The sequence below is a fragment of the Girardinichthys multiradiatus genome, chromosome 20 (genome assembly GCF_021462225.1).
Source record: "Girardinichthys multiradiatus isolate DD_20200921_A chromosome 20, DD_fGirMul_XY1, whole genome shotgun sequence".
Classification (NCBI taxonomy): domain Eukaryota; kingdom Metazoa; phylum Chordata; class Actinopteri; order Cyprinodontiformes; family Goodeidae; genus Girardinichthys; species Girardinichthys multiradiatus.
The window spans coordinates 35,054,392-35,081,437 of record NC_061812.1 but is presented as its reverse complement, the minus strand read 5'-3'; the positions used below and the strand labels follow the sequence as shown (position 1 = coordinate 35,081,437).

Sequence of the window (27,046 nt, the reverse complement as noted above, 5' to 3'; positions counted from 1 at the left end):
CACAAGTAAGACAGTAATCAAGACCAAGATCAAAAAAGGCAAAAAAAAAAAAAGTAGGTGTAGTCCTTTCTAGTTGCTTAAATTAAGCGACAAGAGAGATAAAATTGTTCAACTGCAAATCAAGAATAAGGAAAGGGAACTGCAGTAATTTAACATAGTATGAGGGAGCATTTATATATCTTTGAGCTGTGGTTCTAGGGAGCATGTGTCTCCTTCCTGAATAAGAATAACCTCCTTGATAAGAGGTGATCCAAGCAGGACAGTATTGAAAACACTTTCTATAACACTGGTCTGTCATAGGTACTGCTCACTATTGTCAACATTAACAACATACAGTTATTATTGGGCACAGAAAGGTTGGAGGATATTTTATAAGTTGTAATTGACTCAAGGTTAAAAATGTGGTTTCTGACCTTTCGCAAAGGTTATCATAAGCCATTTTGACCAAAGTGAGCATACCTTTCCATCTGAAGTCCCTTTTTAGCACTCGTTAGCAGTGTTACATAATGACTACACAAGTAAACTGCGGCACAAATATTTTGGAAAACAAAAACATCCTCTCGGAATGACTGCTATCAAACTTGAACCACTAATTATCCTAAAAATAGCCCATCCCACTCTGCACGGTTCTTTCCCAGCATTAACATCACAGCAAAACAAATTACTGCTGACAATCAGTTTCACCACATCAGCTCCTTACATTATGAGAAATAAATGAGTGATCATACCAGCAGCGCTGTACTAAGCTGGACAGACTAAATAAAATCTCTGTACTGTAAACAACTAAACAGATACAGATTAATGTTGTGGGAATAGTGCTGGCCATTAGATGTGGCTTGTAAAACTGATTAAGTAAATACAAAAAGATCAGGAATGATCGGTCTATTGTTGTACTTTTAGGGGCGTTGGATGAGCATGTGAGAAGGGCTATGGGAGTGTAACATTAGTCAAAAATAAATACTTTGACACTATGTTCTAAATAAGAGACATATATCGATAAAATGGCCCTAAAATTCTAAAAAACATAGAGTGCCCTGCAAAGTATTCAAACCCCTTGAAGTTTCCAAGCATTAAAAACTACAAACCCCATGTATTTTACTGGGATTTAATGTGTGTGTCATTGTGAAGTACAATGAAATGGATACACGGTTTACAAAATTTCTAACACACACAATATGTGTTTTGTTCATTTGTATTTGAGTAGATACTATGTAAAACCACTCTTTGCTGTAACTACGGCTGCAAGTCTTCTGAGGGTAAGTCTCCACTGGTTTGCACATCTGAAGTCTGAGATTTTTCTCCATTCTTCTTTGTGAAATAGCTCAACCTAAGTCCAACTGGATGGAGAGCATTTGGGAAAATCAACTTGCAAGTCTTGCCGTAAATTCTCTCAAGCCACCCTTCGAGAACCATGGCCTCGGACTTAGAGGAGCTGATTTTCATCCCTGCCACTTCACACTTGGCTGCGAACCGCCCCAGTGCGTGCTGTAGGTCTTGGCTAGAGGGGGCCAGCAGGACCACGTCATCTGCAAAAAGAAGAGACGAAATCCTCTGGTCCCCAAACCAGACCCCCTCCGGCCCTTGGCTGCGCCTATAAATCCTGTCCATAAAAGTTATGAACAGGACCGGTGACAAAGGGCATGCCCAACATGCACCGGGAACAGGTCCGACTTGCCGGCAATGTGAACCAAACTCCTGCTCCGCTTGTACAGAGACCGGATGACCCCTAGTAAAGGGCCCCCGATTCCATACTCCTAGAGCACCCCCCACAGGGCATCACGAGGGACACAGTCGAATGCCTTCTCCAGGTCCACAAAACACATGTGGACCGGTTGGGCAAACTCCCATGAACCCTCGAGTACCCTGTAGAGGGTATAGAGCTGGTCCAGTGTTCCACAGCAGGGACGAAAACCACACTGCTCCTCCTGAAGCCGAGGTTCGACTATCGGTTGGACTCTCCTCTCCAATACCCTGGCGTAGGCCTTACCAGGGAGGCTGAGGAGTTTGATCCCCCTGTAGTTGGAACACACCCTCCGGTCACCCTTCTTACGTAGGGGGACCACCACCCCAGTCTGCCAATCCAGAGGCACTGTCCCCGTCCGCCACGCAATGTTGAATATGCGTGTCAACCATGACAGCCCCACAACATCCAAAGACTTGAGGTACTCAGGGCGGATCTCATCCAACCCCGAGGCCCTGCCACCGCGGAGCTTTTTAACCACCTCGGTGACTTCAGCCTGGGTGATGAAAGAGTCCAACCCCGAGTCCCCAGCCTCTGTTTCCACCAGGGAATGCGTGATGGCAGGATTGAGGAGATCCTCGAAGTACTCCTTCCACCGCCTGATAATGTTCTCAGTCGAGGTCAGCAGCCTCCCACCCCCACTATAAACAGTGTTGGCCAAGCACTGCTTCCCCCTCCTGAGGCGCCGGACGGTTTGCCAGAATCGCTTCGAGGCCAACCGGTAGTCCTTCTCCATGTCCTCACCGAACTCCTCCCAGGCCCGAGTTTTTGCCTCTGCCACAGCCCGGGCCGCAGCACGCTTGGCCTCACGGCATCCGTCAGCCGCCTCAGGAGGCCCACAAGCCAACCACAGCCGATAGGACTCTTTCTTCAGCTTGACAGCATCCCTTACTGCCGGTATCCACCACCGGGTTCTGGGATTGCCGCCACAACAGGCACTGCAGACCTTACGGCAGCAGCTACGGGCGGCAGCATCGACAATAGATGTGGAGAACATGGTCCACTCAGACTCTATGTCTCCAAAATCCCTCGGAATCTGGTCAAAGCTCTTCTGGAGGTGAGAGTTGAATAGATCCCTGGCCAAGGGCTCCGCCAGACGTTCCCAGCAGACCCTCACTATGCGCTTGGGCCTGCCAAGTCTGTCCGGCTTTCCCCTCCCCCAGCAGATCCAACTCACCACCAGGTGGTGATCAGTGGACAGCTCAGCCCCTCTCTTCACCTGAGTGTCCAAGACATGTGGCCGAAGGTCTGATGATACGACAACAAAGTCGATCATTGACCTCCTGCCTAGGGTGTCCTGTAGGCCCTTCAGTAGAATTAGTTATTATTTTAGGAAATTAAAGTAAGGGATTGAGTACAAATGCACGTAACACTCAAAATGTTATTTGTAAAAACCTGACAAAATCTATCAATTTCCTTCCACTTAGCAATTATGTGCTACCTTGTGTTGGTTAATCACACAAAGTCCCAATAAAAAACATCAAAGTTTCTCCTTGTAACATATGGAAAAGTTCAAAGGATATGAAAACTTGTGAATAATTTCATCCTGTTGGTACTGACCATTCGTAATGCCCCCAGCTGGGAGAGTTCACTTTCCAGACTCAACACAGAATGTCAATTCAAGCTATGAATAAACAGGTTGCAGGAATGGGGTTGCTCATTGCTACTGTCAGTTCAAGCAAACCTAAAGAGGTGTAGCTACACCTTTTTCCCTTTCCTCTCCTCTGTGACTCAAAAGACTTCGGTCAGACAGAGGAAATATTTACAGGGTGGGGGACTGGACTGCACTAACAAACCAGAAACCCTAAATACACTGAACATATAGGGAACAAGGAGGTGTTACCAGCAACCTATAAAAAAGGAGGAATAAGTGAAGAGTGTTCAGCAGTCCACACTACACATTTTAATTTCACCACTCCTCATTTCTGTCATTCCAAACACAGAAGAAGGCAGCAGAAAGACAAACAAGGTCAAGTTTTTTCCACTGGTATGTTATCTTAACTGTACCCTGAAGAAAACATATTCACTGTTCTGGCTGCAGCAGAGACTTGTGACCGAGCCAACACCTCCACCCCACATCAAGTATAAACAAACACAAAAATCACAGGCATGAAAGTGAGAAAGTACGCTCTTTGAAGCTGATTTAGTTTTAAATGAAAAACGCTCGTTGGCAGCCTTTTTGAGTCACTTGTTTTCAGACAAGCAAAAGGAATGTCTGCATCGTCTCCCTTGCCCTCCGTCCCTCCCTCTCTTGCTGTCACGTTTACAGGCCCACACTGACTTTCCATCCGGGACAGAGTTCTCTGCAGCCAGACAGGATGGTATTCCTGCTCTCTGAGTCATCGCCATGATCTCCAAGGCTGCAGAGAGGAGGTCTGTTGTGGACACTTATAATAGACTAATAGTGTGGGACACAGAGAGAGTCTACAGACTAGAATTCATCGAAATTATTGGCTGTATGTATGTATTACATGCAAACATAAATGTTAAAATGTTTATTCTTATCGAACTGTGATTTCTGGTAAAGATGTGACAGCTTGTGATACTTCAATAGGTTTCAGTTTAAGTTACCTAGATAAGAGTTAGTGCATTTTATTGTTGCAATGCAATTCCAGTAAGGAAGTTGGAAGGATTTGAAAATAAAACTTGCCTTTGAGCCATCGGACGTTTTACTGCGATAAGGTTTTTCTTTCATCCAAAGCCTGTCCTCTATCCCTTTTTCAATGCAGAGAACATCTGTTCAGGTTACATGTGTGTACTTGAACTAAGCTTGGAACTCTGTTCGGGTGGTAATAATTCTTAAATTGACTGCACAATGGATCCTTTTTGTGCAGTAGATGTCTACGTGAGCCTACCTCTGCACTGATGGCTTGGTTTCTGATGAACTTGAAGCCTGGAATGCGTTTCTGGGAGCACACCACCCCAACATCTTCTGAATGTTTGCAGTCAGACACTCCAAAACCGTTTGACTTGCACTGAGCGAGGCTCTTCTCTGCACCAGTGCAGTGCACGTTGTCAAGCCAAATTCGACCTGGAGCAATAGAAGGCAAGGGAAGTTTATTTGTATAGCAAATACACACAAGGTGATTCTAGGTGACTTACAGAAAAATAAAGGACCCAAGGTAAGGGAAATTACAATAATGACAAGAAATGCAGTAGAAGAAAATTAAAATGTAAGTATCACCTAAATAGCTAAGAAATAATAAAAATAAACTGATAAAGTATGTTTTTAGTCCAGATTTCAAAGAGCCAACAGTTTCTTGAAATCTCAGGTTTTCAGGGAGTTGATTCCAAAGCTGAAAGGCAGAGAACGTATAACCTGAAGACCTCTCCTTGTGTAGCTCTGAAACAGGTTACTGATGACTTCGGGAGTCTCCTTCAGGGCTGCGAGATTTAGAAAATACTATGATGGCGATGCCATTGATAAATATTGCGACGACAATATCAGTTGCAAAATATGCCTATTTTCTTCTTTCCTCTCTTTCTCACCTGTGCTCCAATCCCTCTGTGACCTTTAGCATTTTGGGCGATGTCCTTTGTGTGAGCACCTGCAGCCATGTGACTCTGTCCAACTGGCTAAATATTACATCAGCATGTAAAATGCAAGTTCATACCACTTGGAAGGAGTTAGACAGCAACTACTGCACTCCAGACATTCCTGTGCAACAAGAATATTGCACACAATGATATTGCGTTTAGGATATATTTATATATATACAGTACAAACCAAAGGTTTGGACACACCTTCTCATTCAAAGAGTTTTCTTTATTTTCATGACTATGAATATTGTAGCTTCACACTGAAGGCATCACAACTATGAATGAACACATGTGGAATTATATACTGAACAAAAAAGTGTGAAACAACTGAAAATATGTCTTATATTCTAGGTTCTTCAAAGTAGCCACCTTTTGCTTTGATTATTGCTCTGCACACTCTTGGTATTCTGTTGATGAGCTTCAAGAGGTAGTCACCTGAAATGGTTTTCCAACAGTCTTGAAGGAGTTCCCAGAGATGCTTAGCACTTGTTGGCCCTATTTCCTTCACTCTGCGGTCCAGCTCACCCCAAACCATCTCGATTGGGTTCAGGTCCGGTGACTGTGGAGCCCAGGTCATCTGGCGCAGCACCCCATCACTCTCGTTCTTGGTCAAATAGCCCTTACACAGTCTGGAGGTGTGTTTGGGGTCATTGTCCTGTTGAAAAATAAATGATGGTCCAACTAAACGCAATCCGGATGAAATAGCATGCCGCTGCAAGATGCTGTGGTAGCCATGCTGGTTCAGTATGCCTTCAATTTTGAATAAATCCCCAACAGTGTCACCAGCAAAGCACCCCCACACCATCACACCTCCTCCTCCATGCTTCACGGTGGGAACCAGGCATGTAGAGTCCATCCGTTCACCTCTTCTGTGCCGCACAAAGACACGGTGGTTGGAACCAAAGATCTCAAACTTGGACTCATCAGACCAAAGCACAGATTTCCACTGGTCTAATGTCCATTCCTTGTGTTCTTTAGCCCAAACAAGTCTCTTCTGCTTGTTGCCTGTCTTCAGCAGTGGTTTCCTAGCAGCTATTTTACCATGAAGGCCTGATTCACACAGTCTCCTCTTAACAGTTGTTCTACAGATGTGTCTGCTGCTAAAACTCTGTGTGGCATTGATCTGTTCTCTAATCTGAGCTGCTGTTAACCTGCGATTTCTGAGGCTGGTGACTCGGATGAATTTATTGTCCGCAGCAGAGTTGACTCTTGGTCTTCCTTTCCTGGGGCGGTCCTCATGTGAGCCAGTTTCTTTGTAGCGCTTGATGGTAATGATGGCCACTCATTTTTCTTTACTTAGCTGCTTTTTTCTTGCCATAATACAAATTCTAACAGTCTATTCAGTAGGACTATCAGCTGTATACTGTATCCACCTACTGCACAACACAACTGATGGTCCCAACCCCATTTATAAGGCTTGAAATCCCACTTATTAAACCTGACAGGGCACACCTGTGAAGTGAAAACCATTTCAGGTGACTACCTCTTGAAGCTCATCAACAGAATACCAAGAGTGTGCGGAGCAGTAATCAAAGCAAAAGGTGGCTACTTTGAAGAACCTAGAATATAAGACATATTTTCAGTTGTTTCACACTTTATTCTTCAGTATATAATTCCACATGTGTTCATTCATAGTTTTGATGCCTTCAGTGTGAAGCTACAATATTCATAGTCATGAAAATAAAGACAACTCTTTGAATGAGAAGGTGTGTCCAAACTTTTGGTCTGTACTGTATATCACATAAATTTATGATTTCTAAATAACACAAAATTGTACCACTCTGCCAAGTACAATATGAACCAATTTAGAAGAGATTGTTTATTTTGCTATCTCCACTAAAATGCTAGGTTAGCCTGTGTTTCTCATGATTGAAACAATTACTTTGGAAAGGGAGCCAAGTAAATGAATACGAGCAATAAGGTGAATTTTGTCTCACTGTTTTTCTTGTTTGATATGTTATGTGTATATATAATATTGTAAAGCTAAAGCTTTCGGTCAAGAATTAGTTGACAAACAGAAGTTAATCACACCAATTTCTATTTTCTCTGACTGCAGGACGTTCTGCACCCACAGAACTGCAAAATTCATCCAGAAAAGGTATTTAGTTAAACGATCACTTTATTTAAAATGCAGATTTAAGATGTTTAGATTTAAGAATGCTTTGATAACAAAACTGACTGCTTCAGCTGCTGTGAGTTACACTCCGTAAACAAGTTTCCTAACATTTCCACTGAGGTCACTGAGGAACGACATCTACTCACGTGTAGATGAGTTTGTTCGCTGGCATAACCTGCCAAGACCTGACTAAGAAATACCCCGACTAAAGCGGATCCTCAGCTGCACAGTTGGCAGATCTGAATCAGGCGTGAGGAAACCACACAGCTGTAGTCATGGGAACTTTCAACGTGATGCTCATCCCTCTAACAGTCTCAAAGTGTTCCTGAAGAACATTGTGACATACCAACATAGTGACTACATGTTAAATAGTTTCCCATGGCTACCTCTGAATAGAAGACTCAAGCCTTGACTTCAATTACTGCACGATGAGATCCAGCTAAGTCTCAATGGGCTTAATTAGTGTTGTGGTAAAACTGCCATTTATATGTTTTCTGGGGTTTTAAAGTACCACAGAGAGAAGCAAAAAAGTACAGTTGAATGGATATTTTCTTTTAATAATGAGCTATTATTGCAAAAAGTCAGCCAAGAAATACTCAAGCTAAACTGGACAGCAGACAGTATTCCCAGAAGGTCTGACTTGAACTAAAACTGTTGTACAAAAGACTCCAAAAAGGAAGTCCTTATAACTGTTATATAATTATGTTGTGAATCAAAATGTCTGTCCCAGTGTTTAGATACTGGTGATACAGAGCATTGCAAATGTATTCATACTCCTTTAATGTTTTCCACATTTTGTCATGTTATAACCTCAAACAAAAAAGTATTTTATTGGGCTTTCATGAGATCGAGCAACACAAAGTGCTTTAATTTTGAAATAGAAGAATGATTTGTTTTCAAACTTCTTTATAAAAGTCTGACATGCATTTGCATTGAGAGCCATTTACTTTGCCAGCCCTAAATAAGCAATAGGATAACAGTTGCTCATCTAAGCACTAAACAGAGGCCACTTGCGTGTCATAAATATAGAAGTTCTGAGAAGACTTTAGAGGTTTCTAAGAGAACATTTGTGAACAAGGGTTAGGGTTCGTGACGCTCAGCCTTCAAGCATCATGAAGACCCAGCAACACAGCAGACATGTCAGGAATAAAGTTGTGAAGAAGTTAAAACAGGGTTTGGTTGCAGAAATATATTCCAAGCTTTAAAACAACTTACAGAGTTCTGTTTATTCTGTCATCCGAAAATGAAGAGGGTATAGAAGAACTGCATACCTACCAGGGTCTGCAATGGTATGTCTGGATGAACTTGCAGAGGTTCACAGCTCAGGGTTAGGGTTAGGGAGAATTTATTTAAACAGGGCATCTATTAGATGTGTGCTGAAACAAATATGGCATTTATTTGAGAGCAACAAGAAAGCCACTATTGAAAGAAAGCCCCAAGAAATGCTGTTTGCAGTTTTTTACAAATCATGTAGGGGACATATACACGTAGAAGAATGTGCTCTGGTCAGACGAGACAGCAGCTGAACTTTTTCATTTGTATGCTAAACGCTAATAGTGGCAGAAAACCAACCCTGCACATCGCATGACGTGACAAAATGTGGAAATGTTCGAGGGGTGTGAGAACTTTTGCAGGACACTGTAGGGAAACAGAAAAAAATAGCTATTAAATTTTATTGCTGCATGTTTCCAAGAAGACAAAAACACAAGTTTGCCTTCACACAGTGCTCTGAATATTTAAGGAACCTTTCTCTCCTCTTCAGATGGCAGCTGATGACTGAGGACAATCATGATGTAAACTAAGATTTTCAGTTTTTCATAGCTAGCTTTTAATGTTAAAAATTCCATAAATAGTATGATAGGAAATTTTGATTCTCACTCAGACACATCCTTTTGCAATCTTCACATATTTAACCCTAAAACAATTTTCTGTCTTTCTGCTCAGCCAGTGAGCCTATGAAGATTTTACTGCTTGTGAACAGCCTCTCACCAAAAAAAGTCGACAATATTGACATTATTAAATGTTTCGACCAGCTTAGGGTCATAAATGAGTCTACCAAAGTTTCCATAATGACTGCTGTGCTTCATAAAGTTAATTGGAAACTGAATAACTCTGCTTCTGCAGTGGCCATTAGAGCATGTCGCCAGCTGAGAGGGACATGAGGCTTTAACAGGATGTCAGGACAACCAGCAACTATCACATTTACAGAGATGGGGATGTCATCAGTGGCAACAAAGGAAACTATACGGGACGGAAAATGGAAAAAAGCCACACGAAGGTGAGATTATGTCTGGGTTGCCGTGCTTCCAGTCTTTCCTAGCTCTGAACAGAGTAATGTGCCCCCACTCATGTCTGATGAGAAAACCAGCGCCAGAGGGGATTACCACTCAGACAGGGTAAACCTGCAACTCATTTACAGATTCCCATGGAACATATGGAGCTGAATGCAGACATGTGCTGGCTGCCTTTGAATGTATGCGGCTGGGCGACTGAGAGATACCCCCCACTCTAGCATCCTAAAACACTGAACCCTGTTCTGCTAGTTGAATTTAGGAAGTTTTGAATTGATCTCACAGATTCCTAACAACGAACCCTTTGTTTCTTACCTTCCCCTCTCCCAAACTTGGCTGAGGGAGACCAGGACGCAGCATCCATGAAGCCCAGCTCCCTGCACACCACTTGTGCAGCAGAGATGGAGAAGTCATCATCGCACACTGTCCCCCACTCTCCGTTGTAGAAAACTTCTAGTCGGCCCTCGTAGTGTTTCCTCTTCTCCCCCGCAAGCCGTAACTGGATAACAGGCTTGCCAGAGTCTGACCGGGCACCGCTCAGCGCCGACATGCACAGCAAGGTCAGTAAGAGTTGGTTCATCATTATGGAGGCCCCGCGTAGATAAGATGAGTTATCTGCAGGGAAATACGACTTTTATTATCAGCTGTATAAAACCGAGGGTCCTTTGCAGTTTCCAAACCACTGAACTGAGAGGTTTCTGGTACTTCCTGTCAATAATGTCAGGGAATACATGGTACCATTTTAAATTCTTGGTTTTGATAAAACATCAGGTTTCCAATGGCATCACAACAGCCCCTGTGTAAAACCAAGTGTAGAACCAAAATTTACCAGTTACAGTATATTGTGACACGTTTGACTAAACTGAAACATACTTCCAGAATATAGGTTTATATTGCGATACTATGCTAATAAATATGAACTCAGTATGAAAAACTTCACAAGTAAAAAAATGCATTCAATCAGAATTTGGAGTATTTGGGTTAAAAGAAAAGTAAACTGCAGACCTCTGTCTAACAGCCTAATTGGGGGCAAATGTGAGCTCCTGAAGAAAGGGTACTGCATGCCTCTGTATTGGCTGATCTGGGCCCTGAGGCTGATCTGAACTCTCTGAACGTCAGTTCAGAGAGTTCAGAGACAACACGGGCTGGATAAAAAAAAACTCAGAGAGTTAAGGTATGGAAAGAAGAAAGTTAAGAGACCTCCTCATCATTAAGCATGGAATGAGGAGGGGGAGGAAGCAACTTTCCGAGCTGACGTCATGGTGAAAGCCCAACAAACTGGAGAAGCTTGTATAAACACCTCCTTGGGTGAAAGGTCAATAAATTGTCAAACTGTGTGGGGCGTCACCTGGGGGTGTAAGTAAAACATGTGGTTCAGCTCCCTTAAAAATCACCAGTCAGCAAGAAGGAAAAGAAACTTGATAACCTAATAGTGAAACTTCTGTGTCTAGAAAGACAGACAGACAGACAGACAGACAGATAGATAGATAGATAGACAGACAGATAGATAGATAGATAGATAGATAGATAGATAGATAGATAGATAGATAGATAGATAGATAGATAGATAGATAGATAGATAGATAGATAGATAGATAGATAGATAGATAGATAGATAGATAGATAGATAGATAGATAGATAGATAGTCTTTATACCCCTTGAGCTTTTTCACATTTTAGTCAAGTAAACGATCAAAGAAGCAGTGCAGAATTGCTAAGTGGAAGGAAAATTAAACATGGTTTTCACAAATATTTTTTCCAAATAAAAATGTTAGTGTTAGTGCTATGGTACTCCGCTACCCTGAGTCAGTAAAATAGGTTTATAAAATAGCTATAGTACAGTAATATTGGACGGAGAGCATCAGTAAACATCAATTTCCAAGTCTTGCCAAAGATTCTCAATTGGATTTAAGGCTAGACTTTGACTAGGCCATTCTAACACATGAATATACTTTGATCTAAGCCATTCCACTGTACTCTGGCTGCACAGCAGTTTCTTCTACTGGAACGTAAACCTCTCCCCCAGTCACCCAAGCCCCACCTAACATCCCTACAGCATGGTGCTGCCTCCACTAGGTTTTACCATGCATTTACGGGGACGGGCAGTGTTAGTTTGCTGGCATACGTAGGTAGCACTTGTAAACCATAAAGTTCGATTTTAGTCTTATGTGACCAAAACACCTTCCTCCACATTTTTGCTATGCTCCCTAGATGGCTTATGGCAAAAGGCAAATGGGACTTCTTATGGCTTTCTTTCAACAATGGCTTTCTTCTTGCCACTCATCCTTAAAGCCAAGATCTGTGGAACACACAACTAACAGTTTACCTGTCAATAGTTTCTCTACCCAGAGCTGTAGATGTCTGCAGCTCACCCAGAGTTATCACGGACATCTTGGCTGCTTCCCTGATAAATGCTCTCATTGCCAGGCTGGTTTAGATGGACGGCCATGTCTTGGTATGGTTGCAGTTTTGCCATACTCTTTCTGTTTTTGGGTTATGAACTGAACAGAGCTATTTGAGATGTTCAAAGTTGTAACTTATCTCTGCTTCAAACCTCCCCGTAACTTTATAATTTGCTCCCAATTAGGCTGTTAGATGAACAAAGAGGCCTTCTGTTGTTCCTTTTTAACCAAATCATCCCAAAGCACTGTCCCTTAGGGTTCATGAAGCTGTTTGTTCACTAAGGTTTTCTAACAAACTTCTGAGGCTTTCCCAGAAGTGCTGTATTTATACTGAGAATAAATTCAAACATGTATTGTGTGAGCCATTGAATAATTAAGCGGCTCCTGAAGGCAGTTGGTTGGATAATATTTTATTTAGGGGTATCAGTGTAAAGGGGGCTGAATAATATTGCATCCCACACTTTAACCATGTATTCCTTTCCTTCCTCAAAATTAAACACAACTTTGTGTTACTCTATCGCATAAAAAAACAATAAAATGCATAGTTTGTGTTTTTAATGTGACAAAATGAGAAAAGGTAAATAATAATAATAAATGAGCAAAACACTCTCTATAAGAAGAATAAAAGCAAAGCACATGTAATAGCGGTCATGGCCAACATGGCTAAAAGTAATGCTAAGATAGCACTACTTTATTTATTAACTTATTTTCTGATTAACTATTTTCATTTTGAAGTTTAAATGAGCACAAAATGTACAAAATGTAATACTGGCCTAATATTTTTTAGGTTCAAAGTAGAAATTTGTAGGGTTTAAATTGCAAAAGGGAGGTTAATCACGAATATTTCCCTTTTAACAAAACATATCAGGCATTAATCGCCCCCCGTCCGGGTTTAGAACAGTTTGAGGAATGTAAAAAGTAAAAAGACTTACTGTGATATAGAAGAGCAAGCAGACCGCAGCTGGCAGGACGCTGGCTGAGTGGTTTCAAACCTGCCTGAGTGGATGGAGTGTGAAGCAGCGGTTCTTTGTCCCATAAGTACTTTCCAGGCTGTTTTATCTGGGCTCCCCGCACAGCTGGCAGCCGCCTCCCGACCCACTCCTCAGAATCAAGAACAGCCAATGAAAGGCCGCCTCAGCATCCTGACCCCGCCTCCTCCGTCCCAATCACCAGTATTACAAAACACGGCGAAACTTGATAACCTATCTGCTTTGCCTCCTGATTCCATCTGGAAAGTAGTCATAATGATAATGTCTATTTAAAATGCTATTAAAGCATAAATTCTTGATTATTGAATTACAAAAGGCTTTCAAATTAGTTCAAGGTGTTTTTGATGCTCTTGCCAAAATATATATATATTTTTAATAGTTTTTGTGTTAGTGTCAAAACTCTCTGAACATCTTTAAATGAACACCTAGTTTACTATATGGTTCAAATCAAAACCATGAAAATCAAAGTAAAAATGGTCAATTACCAAAACGTGGTATTCTTCTCAGTGCTTGTTTTTCCACAGAAGCAGTTTTAGGTCAGTCAATGTGATAGCTTTAAAAAAAGAATTTCAAATAACTTGATATAATTATGATTACACAAGTTTGACAAAGGCACAAAAACAGCAGGGATAACCAATAAGTAGACACTTACAGGAAAACTTAGAAATCTGTCAGGAGGTGTCTTTTCTGTATTCTTGCCTGGGGATTAGAGAGTGAGAGAATAAATGTAAACAGAAAAGTCGACTGTCCTCTTCTGACACGTTAACAACGTGATTATGTGGTGTGCTGCTGAGCTACTTACTAGTCCATTTAGGTGTCTCTGTACTGTGTAAGGACGCCCCCTTGTGGAGGGCATACTCAGGAAAAAACTGACACCGGAATGTGGCAGACAAAATTTCTAATCATGTGCATTTTTAAACCAAATATATTATAATGAAACAAATTATTTTCAGGAGGTGCGTGTGAAATATAAACCTGTCTTTTATGTCCTTTGTAGAAATAATTTAAGAAGCGTGTTGGTAGAAGCTGAGTTAGTTCTCATGCATTTAGTGACTGTACGTTTCAATAGTACATGTTAACAGAACACACTGTAGGCGCAGTATGGCCATGTTCAACGAGCTTGACAGCAAATTGTTTTGATATGTCTCATAAAAAGACATCGATTTCACAAATTTACACAAATTTTTGTCAGACAAAAAACTGTGAAAGAAAATAGGACCTTGAATAGTGAGTGCATTTTCCTAAACCCATGTAGTTTACCCTTTACATAACAATTTAGAAAGCAAAATTTTTAACAAAGAGCTTATTTTCCAATTCTTTGTTCTATTTCTAGTTTAAATAAATGATTTATGGTTGGGCCTAAAAAAGCAAAATGAAGTTGTGTGTCATTAAAGCTGACAGAACTAGGGAATGCTGAAGCAGACTAAACACCCAGCAGCAAAACCAGAATTGATTAAGGTTACTCAACCACTTTGGTTTTCTGAAATCATACAATACATAAACATATTTAGGATGTTGACATCAAAAAAATTAAGAAAGGATGTGGTGTATAGATGTTTATCACCCTTTGGTTATACATACATGTGACTGCAAAGGAAAACCGCAGCCTCTGGGAATATTTTGATGCTTATACTTTAGGATATTTGGGAAAACCGAAATGTGGTCTTTAGTTTGTTTGTAAAAGACAGTCTTTTTTGCATGTGTATCTTTTTTTAACCACGTTTCAAAATGCTGATTATTATTTACACTCGAAATAGAGTTTGAGGTGGTGTGTTACCAATTATCTTCCCTGTGAAACACATGCTGAACATAGAAAATAAGCTCCTTTGGTGAGAACAAGTATTTCAAAATTAATGTAATGTAACACAAATGATAAACAGGCCCCTACCTGAACCACTATGAAATGTTTGAGGTTGCAGTTTATTTTATGATGGTGGAAGTCTGCCGTCTTGGACTAGCTGTTAGCTTCAGTGTCGAGAGCCAACTAATCTGGATTTATGGTAAATTAAGACACTATGAGATATGATATTAAGAGCCTTTAACCTTTTCATAGAACCTCACTTCAAAATTCTGAGCTGTTCCTTTAAATGTTTTAGACAAACAGTATTGGTTTATTATTAAATCATAACCATTTATTTAGGAATTTGCAAAATATAGCAGTTAACATACAATCAGGACATACTCATACATTTACAAATAATAGTGACATAAATGTTTGTTCCATTAGGTATAAAATATACATATTGTACCACAAGACTTTCTTTGAAAAGCAGCTTCAAGCGCATACGACATCACCACAACGGGACATGAAGTCACACCAAAGTTTGTTTCAGTTCACTGTAATATTTGGCATCTGATTGTGCAGAAGTAAAAGAAGGTTTTCATACAAAAATCTATCATTTTGTTGTAATAGACCAAGTCTGTTTATAACTCCTTCAAGTTCAGACCAGAAAAAAGCAGGATGTTTTTACAAGAGTAAAGATGAACTCCTGCTTTTAGGTCTTTACGACTGTATGAACCACAAGAAAAGCCATACCACTTCCAATTTATTATAACAAGTTTAAAATATAATGATCATATAGGAAATATACCGTATACAGTACACATTGGCAACAGGTTGAAAGGAGAAAATTAACGTTTCCCCATAAAACAAACCGAAACAAATAGTCACATTAGCAACATCTTGGCCCTCGGGGATAATGTGATTACAAACCAGAAAAATTGGGAGATTTTTCTCACACAGGAAAGCGGAATAATAAGAAAAAGATATTTGGCACATGGGTAATATTACTGCATAATAAGCATAAGTCAAATCAGAGATTGTTTTTTTTAAGTGCTTCATACTCAGGATTTAGAGTACATAATGCACATTTAGGGTTCACTCAGTCAATTCTGAATATGTATATATAAAAAACAAAAAGCCTCATAAATATGAACCAATCAAAAGAAAAGCCGGCAGGAACTATGCAAAGGATCACAAAACTAATAAAGTTCAATCAGTTCAGGCACTCAGTATAAATAAATTGTCTGAAAACAGCAGCCTTCAAACAGAGGTCATTACAGTGAAAATGTGCTGGGATAAAAACGGACCGTGTCATCTTCTCCTCTCAGTTTCTGAACACATGCTGTATAAAATTATGATGGAAAATGTTATTTATTAAAAAAACAACAGCAATGCACAAATTATCAATAACAAATCTTCACACCTTAGCATGATACTTATCCTTTTAACATCTTTGACTAAATATTTAATAGTCATGATGTTGAAAATGATAGACACCTGATGATGATTTTGTAACTTTTGGAACGTGGCAAACATGTCAAGTCAGTTAACATGTGCTAAATTGTGCTGATGTAGAGGATTTAAATCACATGCTGAAGTAACAAATATCTTGGGCTTGAGGAAGCTGATGAAGAAAGCATCACTGACGGCGTTTTATTCTGTCCCCAGCTTGGCGATCAGCTCATCGCAGATCTTGGTCAGCTCCTCGATTTCTTGATTCTGTCAGACGCAGAAAGGAGAAAAAAAACTTTGAGGTTCACTTCCGCAATCTTTCAAACAACAACTGATTATATATATATATATATATACACCATGAATTAAATATGCTACAGATAAAAAAACAACAACATATGTATCTCATAAAAAGCCACATATGAACAATTAGTTCATAGTTTAATTATTTTATGGTTATGCGCTACACCATATCAGGAATTTTGATTTTTTTGTTTTAGCTATTTTTTTGAGGATATTAACACATGACTTCAGATTTTAACAGATTTCACATAAATCTATTTACATATTTATTTGATCCATTTATTTCCAATTAAATTCCAAGTATAAAACATGTAAATAACTCATTATTTGATCATTTCATGTTGGCATTTTAGACACTCCAAAATCATGTGTATAACAATGGTCCGACAACACCAGTGGGTGACAGTCCGACTAAAAGGTATGAGGTATCTTTTAAAATAATTAATAATAATAATAATAATAATAATAATCCATCCATCCATTTTTGAGAGGGAGCTGGTGCCCATCTCCAGTGGTTTATGGGCGAGAGGCGGGGTACACCCTCGACAAGGTCGCCAGCCCATCACACGCCAACACACAGGACAAACAACCAAGCACACACCCATTCTCGCCAAAGGACTATTGAAAGAGACCACTAAACATAACAGTCATGTTTTTGGATTGTGAGAGGAAGCTGGAGTACCCAGAGGGAACCCATGTATGCACGGGGAGAACATGCAAACCCCATGCCGAAAGACGCCCGCCAGGAGTTGAACTCAGGACCTTCTTGCTGCAAGGCAGCAGTGCTACCAACTGCCCCTAATTTAATCCATGAGCAAAAAAACAAATGTAATCAAGAATTTTATAATGTGAACAAGTGAGAAGAATAAATCCATTTTTGTGGAAGGACTTAAGCTAAACCACCTAACATCATCCACCACTGTTAAGACAAAGTTATGCAAAACAAAGAGCAGCCAGGGGAACCATCATGTTTTGGGTCAAGTGGGTAAAAGAACAGGGGTACAGAAACAAAAACCACTAATTGCTACAAGGTTTGATTTGTTTCCATTAATAATTCCTGCCAAAGTTCTTTTAACAGCCATGCACCAATGTTGTAACATGCCACATTTAGCATCTTTTCCCACACTGATTTTTGAGAAACAGCATAAAATCTATTTCCTTTAAATAATACAAGGTGGCTTTCAAGCATCCCCAGTATTTAGACTCCCAAAGTTAGGTGGAGTGGACCAGGTATTGTCCTTTTCACAGTCTACTTACCTTTTGAAGGACAGCTCTTTCAAGGGACTCCACCTTCATTTGCTCCTTTCTCAGACTCGCATTCAGCGCCACGCTCTCAACATCAGCCTTGGCGCGCACCTGGGCTATCTCCTCATTGGCCCTGATAGAGAGGATATTAACGAGAGAATAAAACTTAATGAAGGCAAACATTTTGCCTCGTTTTAAAAATGTTTGTTTATGGATTCATATTTTATTTATTAATGAAATCAGCTTGTAGAAGGTAAATCTTACTTATCTAGTTTCTCCTCAGCATGGAGTTTTAGGGTTTGATATCGCTGCTCCTCCTGCTTGATACGTAGCAGGTAGTCTTGCGCACACTTCTTCAGCACCTCCTCATTCTGAATACATTTTAAGCCGTGTCAATGTGGATTTCACACGATTCTGCAAAACATCTCAAAAGATTCATACCAACCTTTTTGAAGCCCTCCAAGACTCCTTTCATGTTCTCATACCTCCTGAAGAGATCTGCGAAGGATCTCTCGACTGAATTAAGGTCAGCCACGGCCTGATCCCTCTCTAAAGTCAACTGCCTGACTGACTTACTGGAGGAGAGGCTCTTGTTCTGCTGCTGATCCTCTGCAAACAAACAAGTGTAGGCTTCAGAATGCATGCTGCTGTCTAAAGCCTGCTTCAACAACATAGACCATGTGACGGGTCATGTAACGAGCATTTTGAGGAACTTTCACAGTGTGTGTTTCTTTGTACTACTGGGTTTATAATCACCAATAACTGACCAAGAATAAGTAGTGTAAGGAAATTTAGTGTTTTTTTAAAATGTTTTACCATAAGAAATCTGAAAAGTGTGGTGTGCATTTGTATTTAGTCCCCCGACCCAACGCCCTCATTTATAAATGAGATTGTCAAGATGTTAGGAGCACCAACATCCACTGTTATACAAAACACCCATAGAAAGTACTCCTTGATCAGTAGCTCTGTGTTCTTTTTGTGTCTCTGCTCTGTTCTCTGTTCTCACAAACCCCCAGTCGGTCGTGGCAGATGGCTGCTCACACTGAGCCTGGTTCTGCTGGAGGTTTCTTCCTGTTAAAAGGGAGTTTTTCCTCTCCACTGTCACTACATGTATGCTCAGTATGAGGGATTGCTGCAAAGTCAATGCAAGCGACCGTCCACTGTCTCTACATACTCATCCAGGAGGAGTGGATGCTGCAAGTCAATGACTGGATGCAATCTGCTGGGTTTCTTTAGATAGATAAAACTATTAACCAATTTGAATAATAAACTGAATCTAACTGCACTGATTGATAGTTAGGATTACTTGGAATGTATGTACCTGACTTAAAATCTGTATGATTCGACTGAATTGACTTTGTAAAGTGCCTTGAGACGGCGTGTTGTGAATAGAAATAAAACTGAAATGAATTAAGTACAAAAGCAGCCCCTCGTAGGCCCATTCCTTTAACCTTGCTAAATACAGCAACTGTGTTCAGAGAAAGAATGATTTATATTACATCCTTTTGGAGTATAAAGAAAAACCTTTCTAGACCAACAGTGTAGAAAACAACCAAAACCCCCAATAACAGGAAATCATATACCTTTCTGTTAACCAGTGCTTTGACCTTTTTATGTTTTGGATGAGCAAAGATTTACAGATTTTCTTCTACAAAAATCACAGCACTTTGTTTTATTAACAAATCACATGTTTATCATACCGCATAAAAATGTTTGATTTTTTTATGCGGCTCCGCAAAATAGTGATTTTAGCCCAATGGACAAAAACGTTTTGGCACCACTGCAGGTTGTTGCCCTGCTGGAAGGGGAACCCCAGGATCAAGTGTTTGCAGACTCCAACAGATTTCTATCAATCTTTCCATCATCTCTGTCAATGCTGAAGAAAAGCATCTCCACAGCATGACGCTACTACCACCGTGTTTCACTGTGAAGTTGTGTGTTCACAAAAGTCCCCAAGTTCAATTTTGGTCTCATCTAACAAGAGCATCTTCTTCCATGTTTGCTGGTCCCCTGCATGGCTTGTGGCAAACCTTTTCTTGCCCATCTTCTATAAAGATGGAAAGAGCACAACTAATAGTTGTCCTTTTAACCGAACTGTAGTTCTCTGCAGATCCTCCGGAGTTACCAGGGGTCTGTTGACTGCTTCTCTGATAAATGCTCTCCATGCCCAATTTGTCAGTTTAGGGGAATTGTCATGTCTTGATAAACACCTAATTGTGTCAACACTACACACCTGGGTTGTTTTTTAACCTAAACATGTTTTAATCTTCTCCACATCTTTACCCCTGACCTATCTGACATGTTCCTTGATCTTTGTTCAGATGTTCATTTGTTAAAAAGAAATTGAAAATGATGTATATTTTTTTTGTGTTGGTCTGTCACATAAAATCCCAGGAAAAATCCATTGAATTTTGTGGTTGTAACATGTATAAAAGTAAAACAAAAAAAACAAAAAACCCCAGCTGTGATTAGCACATCCCTTGGTATCACAATGCCCCAGTAGACAAACATTATAAACATCACAATGTGTTTGGCTCAATGAACTCAGTAACCTGACCTCTGTGTATCTGGTCATGTGCTTCCTAAGACACCTATGCTGGCTTTATCAAATATTAGATGTTTGTCAGGAAAATCTATTTTAATCAATAACGTCTTTACTGAGCATAATCTTTATGTTATGTTTTTAACAGAAACACGATTAGACGATAGCAGTGAGAAGCCCACACTAATAGAGTCAACACCTCACAATTACAATTTTCCAAGTGAGAACAGGGAGTATAAGAGAGGGGGGTGGCCACCTTGTTTCCTGATTCACTAAAGTATAAAAATTGGTTCCTGGACAAATTTGACTCTTTTGAATATCTGGCTTCCCAGGTAAAGGGACCTGCTCCAGCCATGTTTATGAACATTTACATGCCCCCAAAACCCAATGAAAACCTTTTCAATGATTTCAATGACCTTTTATTTGCGATATGTGTTGATTAACACTGTTGACAACCTTCTATGTGATGCACTTAAAACTTTGGCTTGATTCAACATGTTAAACAGCCAACACACAAACAGGGACATATTTTGAACTTGATCATCAGTAAGGGTCTAAACATTTCCAAAGTCTTTGAAACTGATCTCACCCTATCTGGCAGGCTTGAATGCAGGTGAAAGGTCACAAAAACAAATAGGAGGTGATGCTGATAGCATTCAGACAAAAGGAAACAATGGGAGGTACAAACAGTTTGGTTGTGCTTTTCAGTGACATGCGGTAAAATATTTGTTGCCCTAAAAACCCTATTAAATCCAGAGATTACTTCATAAAAATTAAAAATTTAGGAACAGGATTCCAACAATAACTACTGCTTTGGTAAAAGCAAAGACCAAAATAAAGCAATGCTGCTGCCAACATTTTGACTTTACAAGTTTTAGAGATGCAGTGCATCGTTGAGTAACAGTCTTAAACATAATGTTTCTCTGAACAGAGTAAGGACTGCAGTCACAAAATAAACAAACATACAGGTCCTTCTCAAAATATTAGCATATTGTGATAAAGTTCATTATTTTCCATAATGTCATGATGAAAATTTAACATTCATATATTTTAGATTCATTGCACACTAACTGAAATATTTCAGGTCTTTTATTGTCTTAATACGGGTGATTTTGGCATACAGCTCATGAAAACCCAAAATTCCTATCTCACAAAATTAGCATATCATTAAAAGGGTCTCTAAACGATCTATGAACCTAATCATCTGAATCAACGAGTTAACTCTAAACACCTGCAAAAGATTCCTGAGGCCTTTAAAACTCCCAGCCTGGTTCATCACTCAAAACCCCAATCATGGGTAAGACTGCCGACCTGACTGCTGTCCAGAAGGCCACTATTGACACCCTCAAGCAAGAGGGTAAGACACAGAAAGAAATTTCTGAACGAATAGGCTGTTCCCAGAGTGCTGTATCAAGGCACCTCAGTGGGAAGTCTGTGGGAAGGAAAAAGTGTGACAGAAAACGCTGCACAACGAGAAGAGGTGACCGGACCCTGAGGAAGATTGTGGAGAAGGGCCGATTCCAGACCTTGGGGGACCTGCGGAAACAGTGGACTGAGTCTGGAGTAGAAACATCCAGAGCCACCGTGCACAGGCGTGTGCAGGAAATGGGCTACAGGTGACGCATTCCCCAGGTCAAGCCACTTTTGAACCAGAAACAGCGGCAGAAGCGCCTGACCTGGGCTACAGAGAAGCAGCACTGGACTGTTGCTCAGTGGTCCAAAGTACTTTTTTCGGATGAAAGCAAATTCTGCATGTCATTCGGAAATCAAGGTGCCAGAGTCTGGAGGAAGACTGGGGAGAAGGAAATGCCAAAATGCCAGAAGTCCAGTGTTAAGTACCCACAGTCAGTGATGGTCTGGGGTGCCCTGTCAGCTGCTGGTGTTGGTCCACTGTGTTTTATCAAGGGCAGGGTCAATGCAGCTAGCTATCAGGAGATTTTGAGCACTTCATGCTTCCATCTGCTGAAAAGCTTTATGGAGATGAAGATTTCATTTTTCAGCACGACCTGGCACCTGCTCACAGTGCCAAAACCACTGGTAAATGGTTTACTGACCATGGTATCACTGTGCTCAATTGGCCTGCCAACTCTCCTGACCTGAACCCCATAGAGAATCTGTGGGATATTGTGAAGAGAACGTTGAGAGACTCAAGACCCAACACTCTGGATGAGCTAAAGGCCGCTATCGAAGCATCCTGGGCCTCCATAAGACCTCAGCAGTGCCACAGGCTGATTGCCTCCATGCCACGCCGCATTGAAGCAGTCATTTCTGCAAAAGGATTCCCGACCAAGTATTGAGTGCATAACTGTACATGATTATTTGAAGGTTGACGTTTTTTGTATTAAAAACACTTTTCTTTTATTGGTCGGATTAAATATGCTAATTTTGTAAGATAGGAATTTTGGGTTTTCATGAGCTGTATGCCAAAATCATCCGTATTAAGACAATAAAAGACCTGAAATATTTCAGTTAGTGTGCAATGAATCTAAAATATATGAATGTTAAATTTTCATCATGACATTATGGAAAATAATGAACTTTATCACAATATGCTAATATTTTGAGAAGGACCTGTACTTTAGACCGAAAGCCTGAGCAACAAATAACATTGTGAGGAAAGAAAACCACCACCAGGTGGCAGCAACTTACCAATCATCTGTGCAACTGTATTTTCATATTCTGTGACTATTTTCCTGCCGAATAAAAAGCATCCCAGTGTGAACTTTGTTTTTCCAATCACTCGTATCATTTTAACAATTTTTAAGATATTCTGCAGAAACCTCACCTCATTTCCATAACCTCTGCTCTGCTCTCCTCGTATTTTCGTTTCCACTCGCTGACCTCAATCTCTTTAATGATAATCTGTTTGCAAAGAAATGGATAAATTCAAAATGTCGAGTAGTGTTAGGAAACAAAGGACAAGATTTGCGTGGTCAACCCCTCTCTCTATGTGCACCTGGCAGTGACATACCTCCTCTCTGATCAGGGTCAGCACTGCAGCTTTGTCCACCTCAGTCAGAGGGACGCTGTCCTGTGATAGGGCTGCCGGGCCAGGGTCGTCACTGTCGCTCAGTTTTGCAGTGTGGTGCATGGGTATCTCACTCTGTGGAAGATTACAAACACTGATGTAAGGCGATGCATGAGAATTCATGACTTTCAAGCTTTGAAAGCAGATCAAAAATGCAGTAGAGCTGGAAAACATTTCACCAGATGTCTTCATGAGCAAGATGCAGAGAAAATGCTGGCTAAATTTGTTTCATCTATTGATACATCTGTGGTTTCAGGAAGTCACAATGAGAAACAGATATTTTTTGTTGTAAAATTATGATTAATTAATGTTTTTCTACACAGAATATAGAGATTAAAAACAACTGATCCAGAAGAAACCAGCCCCTTTGAATAATTCATGCGGTCTCTTTTCATCTCTTACTATATCATCTTTCAGACTGAAGGTGTCCTTCTCCTGCGGATGATCTGTAATCTTGATCTCGGGACCTTTAAAAAGAAAAAACTATTTAAACATAAATAATAACTGTTAGTGGTATTTAGCAAATCAAATCTAAAGTTACAGCTTTACTTAATGCCAGAAACATAAGTTAATTTTATCAATTCAAAAAAAACTTATAATAGTAATAGTTTATATCTTGCTTTCATTAAACTGAATACATGCACCACTTAAAAAGATCTGTCCTAATATAGATATGTAGGAAGCTCATTTTCCTCACTGAAGTGCTTGACTTCATTTCATCTGGGACAGAATTGCCTCCTGTTCTGCTGAGTAAGCAATCTACAAATTGTTCCCATAAAATCTGTGGCATTTTTTTTTTTTACTTTTGCAGTCTGCAACACTCTAAAAAGCAGCTGCTGAGAAAATTGTGCAACAGCAACATTCTTAGCTTTTTACATTTTCAACTCATACATTTAGTACAGGTCCTTCCTACTTTTCTATCATACAAGTTTGTTTCCCAGATGATTTGGGTGTTGCTTCATTCCACACCTTAAACTTCTTTAGAGACTCCTGCACAAAACATCTCCATCAAATGATAACCTTTAGCTCACTGTGGAGTCCTCTCTGACGGGCATTTCTGAACATTTATTTCTGTTCAACTTACCATCTACAGCAGGTATGGATGGCTGCTTCTTCACAGCTGGTTTATTGCATTCCTGCCCTTCTCTCTCTACCGGACTTTCAGTCGTCTGGCCAATCATGCCTGTGGAGGCCAGTTTCTCCTCATCTGTGGCGTGATGAACCCGCTGAGTGATCTCTGGTGTCTGTGCCACCACTTCATCTTCCTCCTGGTTGTCGGAGGGGAAGACATTAACTTTATTACAGTCAAGTTTACTTTCTACATATTTAATATTAAATTCCTAAATACATTCCTTTCCATTTTATAGGCACTCCTGGTATAGATGTATAAAAAACTAATTCATCTTTCATTGCCAAAATGGGATCTCACACTAAATGTATTTTGAAAATATAGCTTAACATTTATTCATTTGGGGGGTCCAATAAAATAAATGTAACTGTAACAGTTTTTGTTATTTACATTCCATCTTTTGTAAATTGTGTCCAGACGTTTAATTAGTAATTCAAGACTTCCTGTTTTCCTGGGGTATAAATAAGACGTCAGACAAAGGGACATTCCTGTTAGCCCATCTTCAAGATGGGAAAGACAAGAGAATATGCTATTCAAGTAAGGCATATAAGGAATCTAAAGAGTTTACCATATGAGTCACCATTGTCCTGCAACTTCTAGACATGTATCTGCTTCAACACGCCTGAATAAAGTAATTAGGTCATTAGCAGGAATCTGTCTACCTTGAATGCATGCTGAAGAGCTAGTTAAGCCATGTGATTCTGTGCATTGAAGCAGAGACACATCTACAGAAAAACTGAACAAGGACTCAGGTGTATCTTGCAGAAACACACAGTGAGGAGGACATTGGGATGTTCCCTGTTAGAGCACTGCAGCACAGTTTGGCATTTTGGGGTCTGAATGTCAACCTGTTAATTTGAGAGGCATACAAGGAAAACCCCTTTTCTGTTCTACCGATCTGCAACCTTTTCCACCCAGAGCTATCTTTGCTGCCAACTAAAAATCATCCAGAGCTACACCACCCCAACAACCTAGTCTGTTTTACAGTCAAATCAAAGAACATTTTTAGCTTTTAGAGTAAAGAAAAGCATTAATATTTTACAAAAACAGAAACAATCTAATTTCTTAAATTCTATATTTACGGAAATTAAACTAAAAAAGCAGTTGGTGACCTAAAAAACATGAAAGAACAAAGACAAAAATTGTAAAACACTGAAAACCCAATAAAACTTGTCTTTCTTTTAGATTTATTTTAAAAACATAGCTCATTCAAAGTTACTATGAGCCATTATGTAGGACCTTTAGAGCCATATTACGGACTCCTAGGGTAGACCGATGGTCTTTATTATCTAGAGTTTTGCAACACAATTATTTTCATTCAGGACTTGATATTGTTGAAGGCATGAGAGCACCAGACTAATATTTGACTGCAGAGTGATAAGTCACAGCTCTGTCACTATGCCAAGGCTGGACTGCAGAGCTGGAAACACTGCTGATGCCCCTACTCAGCTTGTGTGACTTAGTGTATAGGGGTGTGTGTGTGTGTGTGTGTGAGAGAGAGAGTATGTTGAGGCCAAGAGGTTGCACAGCTGCTGAATTATGAACACTGCAGTGTTGCTACAGTGAGGTAAAAACATTCCTGCCGAAGCACTCGGACAGAAAGATGATTACCTGACTGCACACATCGAGGACCAATGACTGGCTTTCATCGTATTTCTGCACTTTACAAGAATTCCTGCAAAACAAGCAAATGAGGATGATACAATTATTCGTTTTTCTTTAACAAATATGTATCCTTAAAAAGTTATTACTGTTCATGGCTTCTTAGTGAAGATGTATATGAGATTTAGCAAGACAAATGGAAAAATCATGCTAAGAAATATAGCAAATCAGAAAGCTAAATCATGCTGTGACGAGGATAATAATCTCAATGTCAGTACAGTCAAAGCACACGCTTCGATGAGCAGGAGTGAAATCATGCTTTGAAAGAGAGAGTACTTACAACAGAAAACAGAGAAACTTGACTTGCTCAGATGTCCTAAGGTCGGTAAAAGTGGACGAACAAAAGCAAAGATTTTTGAGGATTGCACGACACAGGCAGGAGGAAAGATAGAGGATGAAGGGGAATAACGCAGGGAGGGTTTTGACAAGGGAGCCATGACGAATAAAGAAGGCCAAGAGACAAAGGGAGAGGATGTGAGTGAGCAAAGGTGTCAGCATGTTAGTTACTCAGCAACATGTGGAAAACCTAAAACTTGTAAATTAACAGTCTATTTATGTCTGTTTATGAGCAGCTTCAGTGGCTAGTATGCAGAGTATTTTCCTTGTCTTCAAAGTACTTTTTGGTATGCACATTATTATTAGCAGTGAATTTAGTCCAAGGATGAGCAGGATCAGGCTGATACAACGCCTGGGAAGAGTATTCATACTCCCCGAATTGTAACGCATTTTCGCACACCACAGCCACAAACCTGAGTGTATTTTATTTGTATTTTTGTGTGATAGACTAACACAAAGTTGTGCATTAGGGTGAAGTGGAAGGAAG

At 40.1% G+C, this 27,046-nt stretch overlaps 2 protein-coding genes and 1 long non-coding RNA gene across 5 annotated transcripts in view; 1 reads left to right on the top strand and 2 right to left on the bottom strand.

Moving 5' to 3' along the window:
* loxl2a (lysyl oxidase-like 2a) overlaps nucleotides 1–13,172 on the bottom strand; it is a 32,336-nt gene extending 19,164 nt beyond the window's left edge. The window contains exons 1-3 of the mRNA XM_047346542.1: nucleotides 13,023–13,172; nucleotides 10,004–10,303; nucleotides 4,597–4,772 (exon numbers count right to left, since the gene is read on the bottom strand). Coding sequence (XP_047202498.1) covers nucleotides 4,597–4,772; nucleotides 10,004–10,271 — 444 coding nt within the window. The 5' untranslated portion in view covers nucleotides 10,272–10,303; nucleotides 13,023–13,172. The remainder of the gene's footprint in view (nucleotides 1–4,596; nucleotides 4,773–10,003; nucleotides 10,304–13,022) is intronic.
* Nucleotides 3,953–9,983, top strand: LOC124856252. The gene is made up of 3 exons (XR_007035291.1): nucleotides 3,953–4,197; nucleotides 7,338–7,379; nucleotides 9,522–9,983. It is a non-coding gene; the product is annotated as an uncharacterized LOC124856252 (long non-coding RNA).
* A 2,017-nt stretch (nucleotides 13,173–15,189) lies between the features above and the next one.
* The window catches only part of tacc1 (transforming, acidic coiled-coil containing protein 1), a 40,458-nt gene continuing 28,601 nt past the window's right edge, over nucleotides 15,190–27,046 (bottom strand). For 2 of the 3 annotated variants that reach the window (XM_047348818.1, XM_047348816.1), the window contains exons 4-14: nucleotides 26,504–26,539; nucleotides 26,173–26,236; nucleotides 24,517–24,700; nucleotides 23,835–23,899; nucleotides 23,376–23,507; nucleotides 23,190–23,266; nucleotides 23,054–23,097; nucleotides 18,308–18,471; nucleotides 18,127–18,233; nucleotides 17,875–17,995; nucleotides 15,190–16,581 (exon numbers count right to left, since the gene is read on the bottom strand). In XM_047348818.1, coding sequence (XP_047204774.1) covers nucleotides 16,516–16,581; nucleotides 17,875–17,995; nucleotides 18,127–18,233; nucleotides 18,308–18,471; nucleotides 23,054–23,097; nucleotides 23,190–23,266; nucleotides 23,376–23,507; nucleotides 23,835–23,899; nucleotides 24,517–24,700; nucleotides 26,173–26,236; nucleotides 26,504–26,539 — 1,060 coding nt within the window. In that variant the 3' untranslated portion in view covers nucleotides 15,190–16,515. The remainder of the gene's footprint in view (nucleotides 16,582–17,874; nucleotides 17,996–18,126; nucleotides 18,234–18,307; nucleotides 18,472–23,053; nucleotides 23,098–23,189; nucleotides 23,267–23,375; nucleotides 23,508–23,834; nucleotides 23,900–24,516; nucleotides 24,701–26,172; nucleotides 26,237–26,503; nucleotides 26,540–27,046) is intronic. The other variant, XM_047348817.1, reaches the window with a different exon arrangement.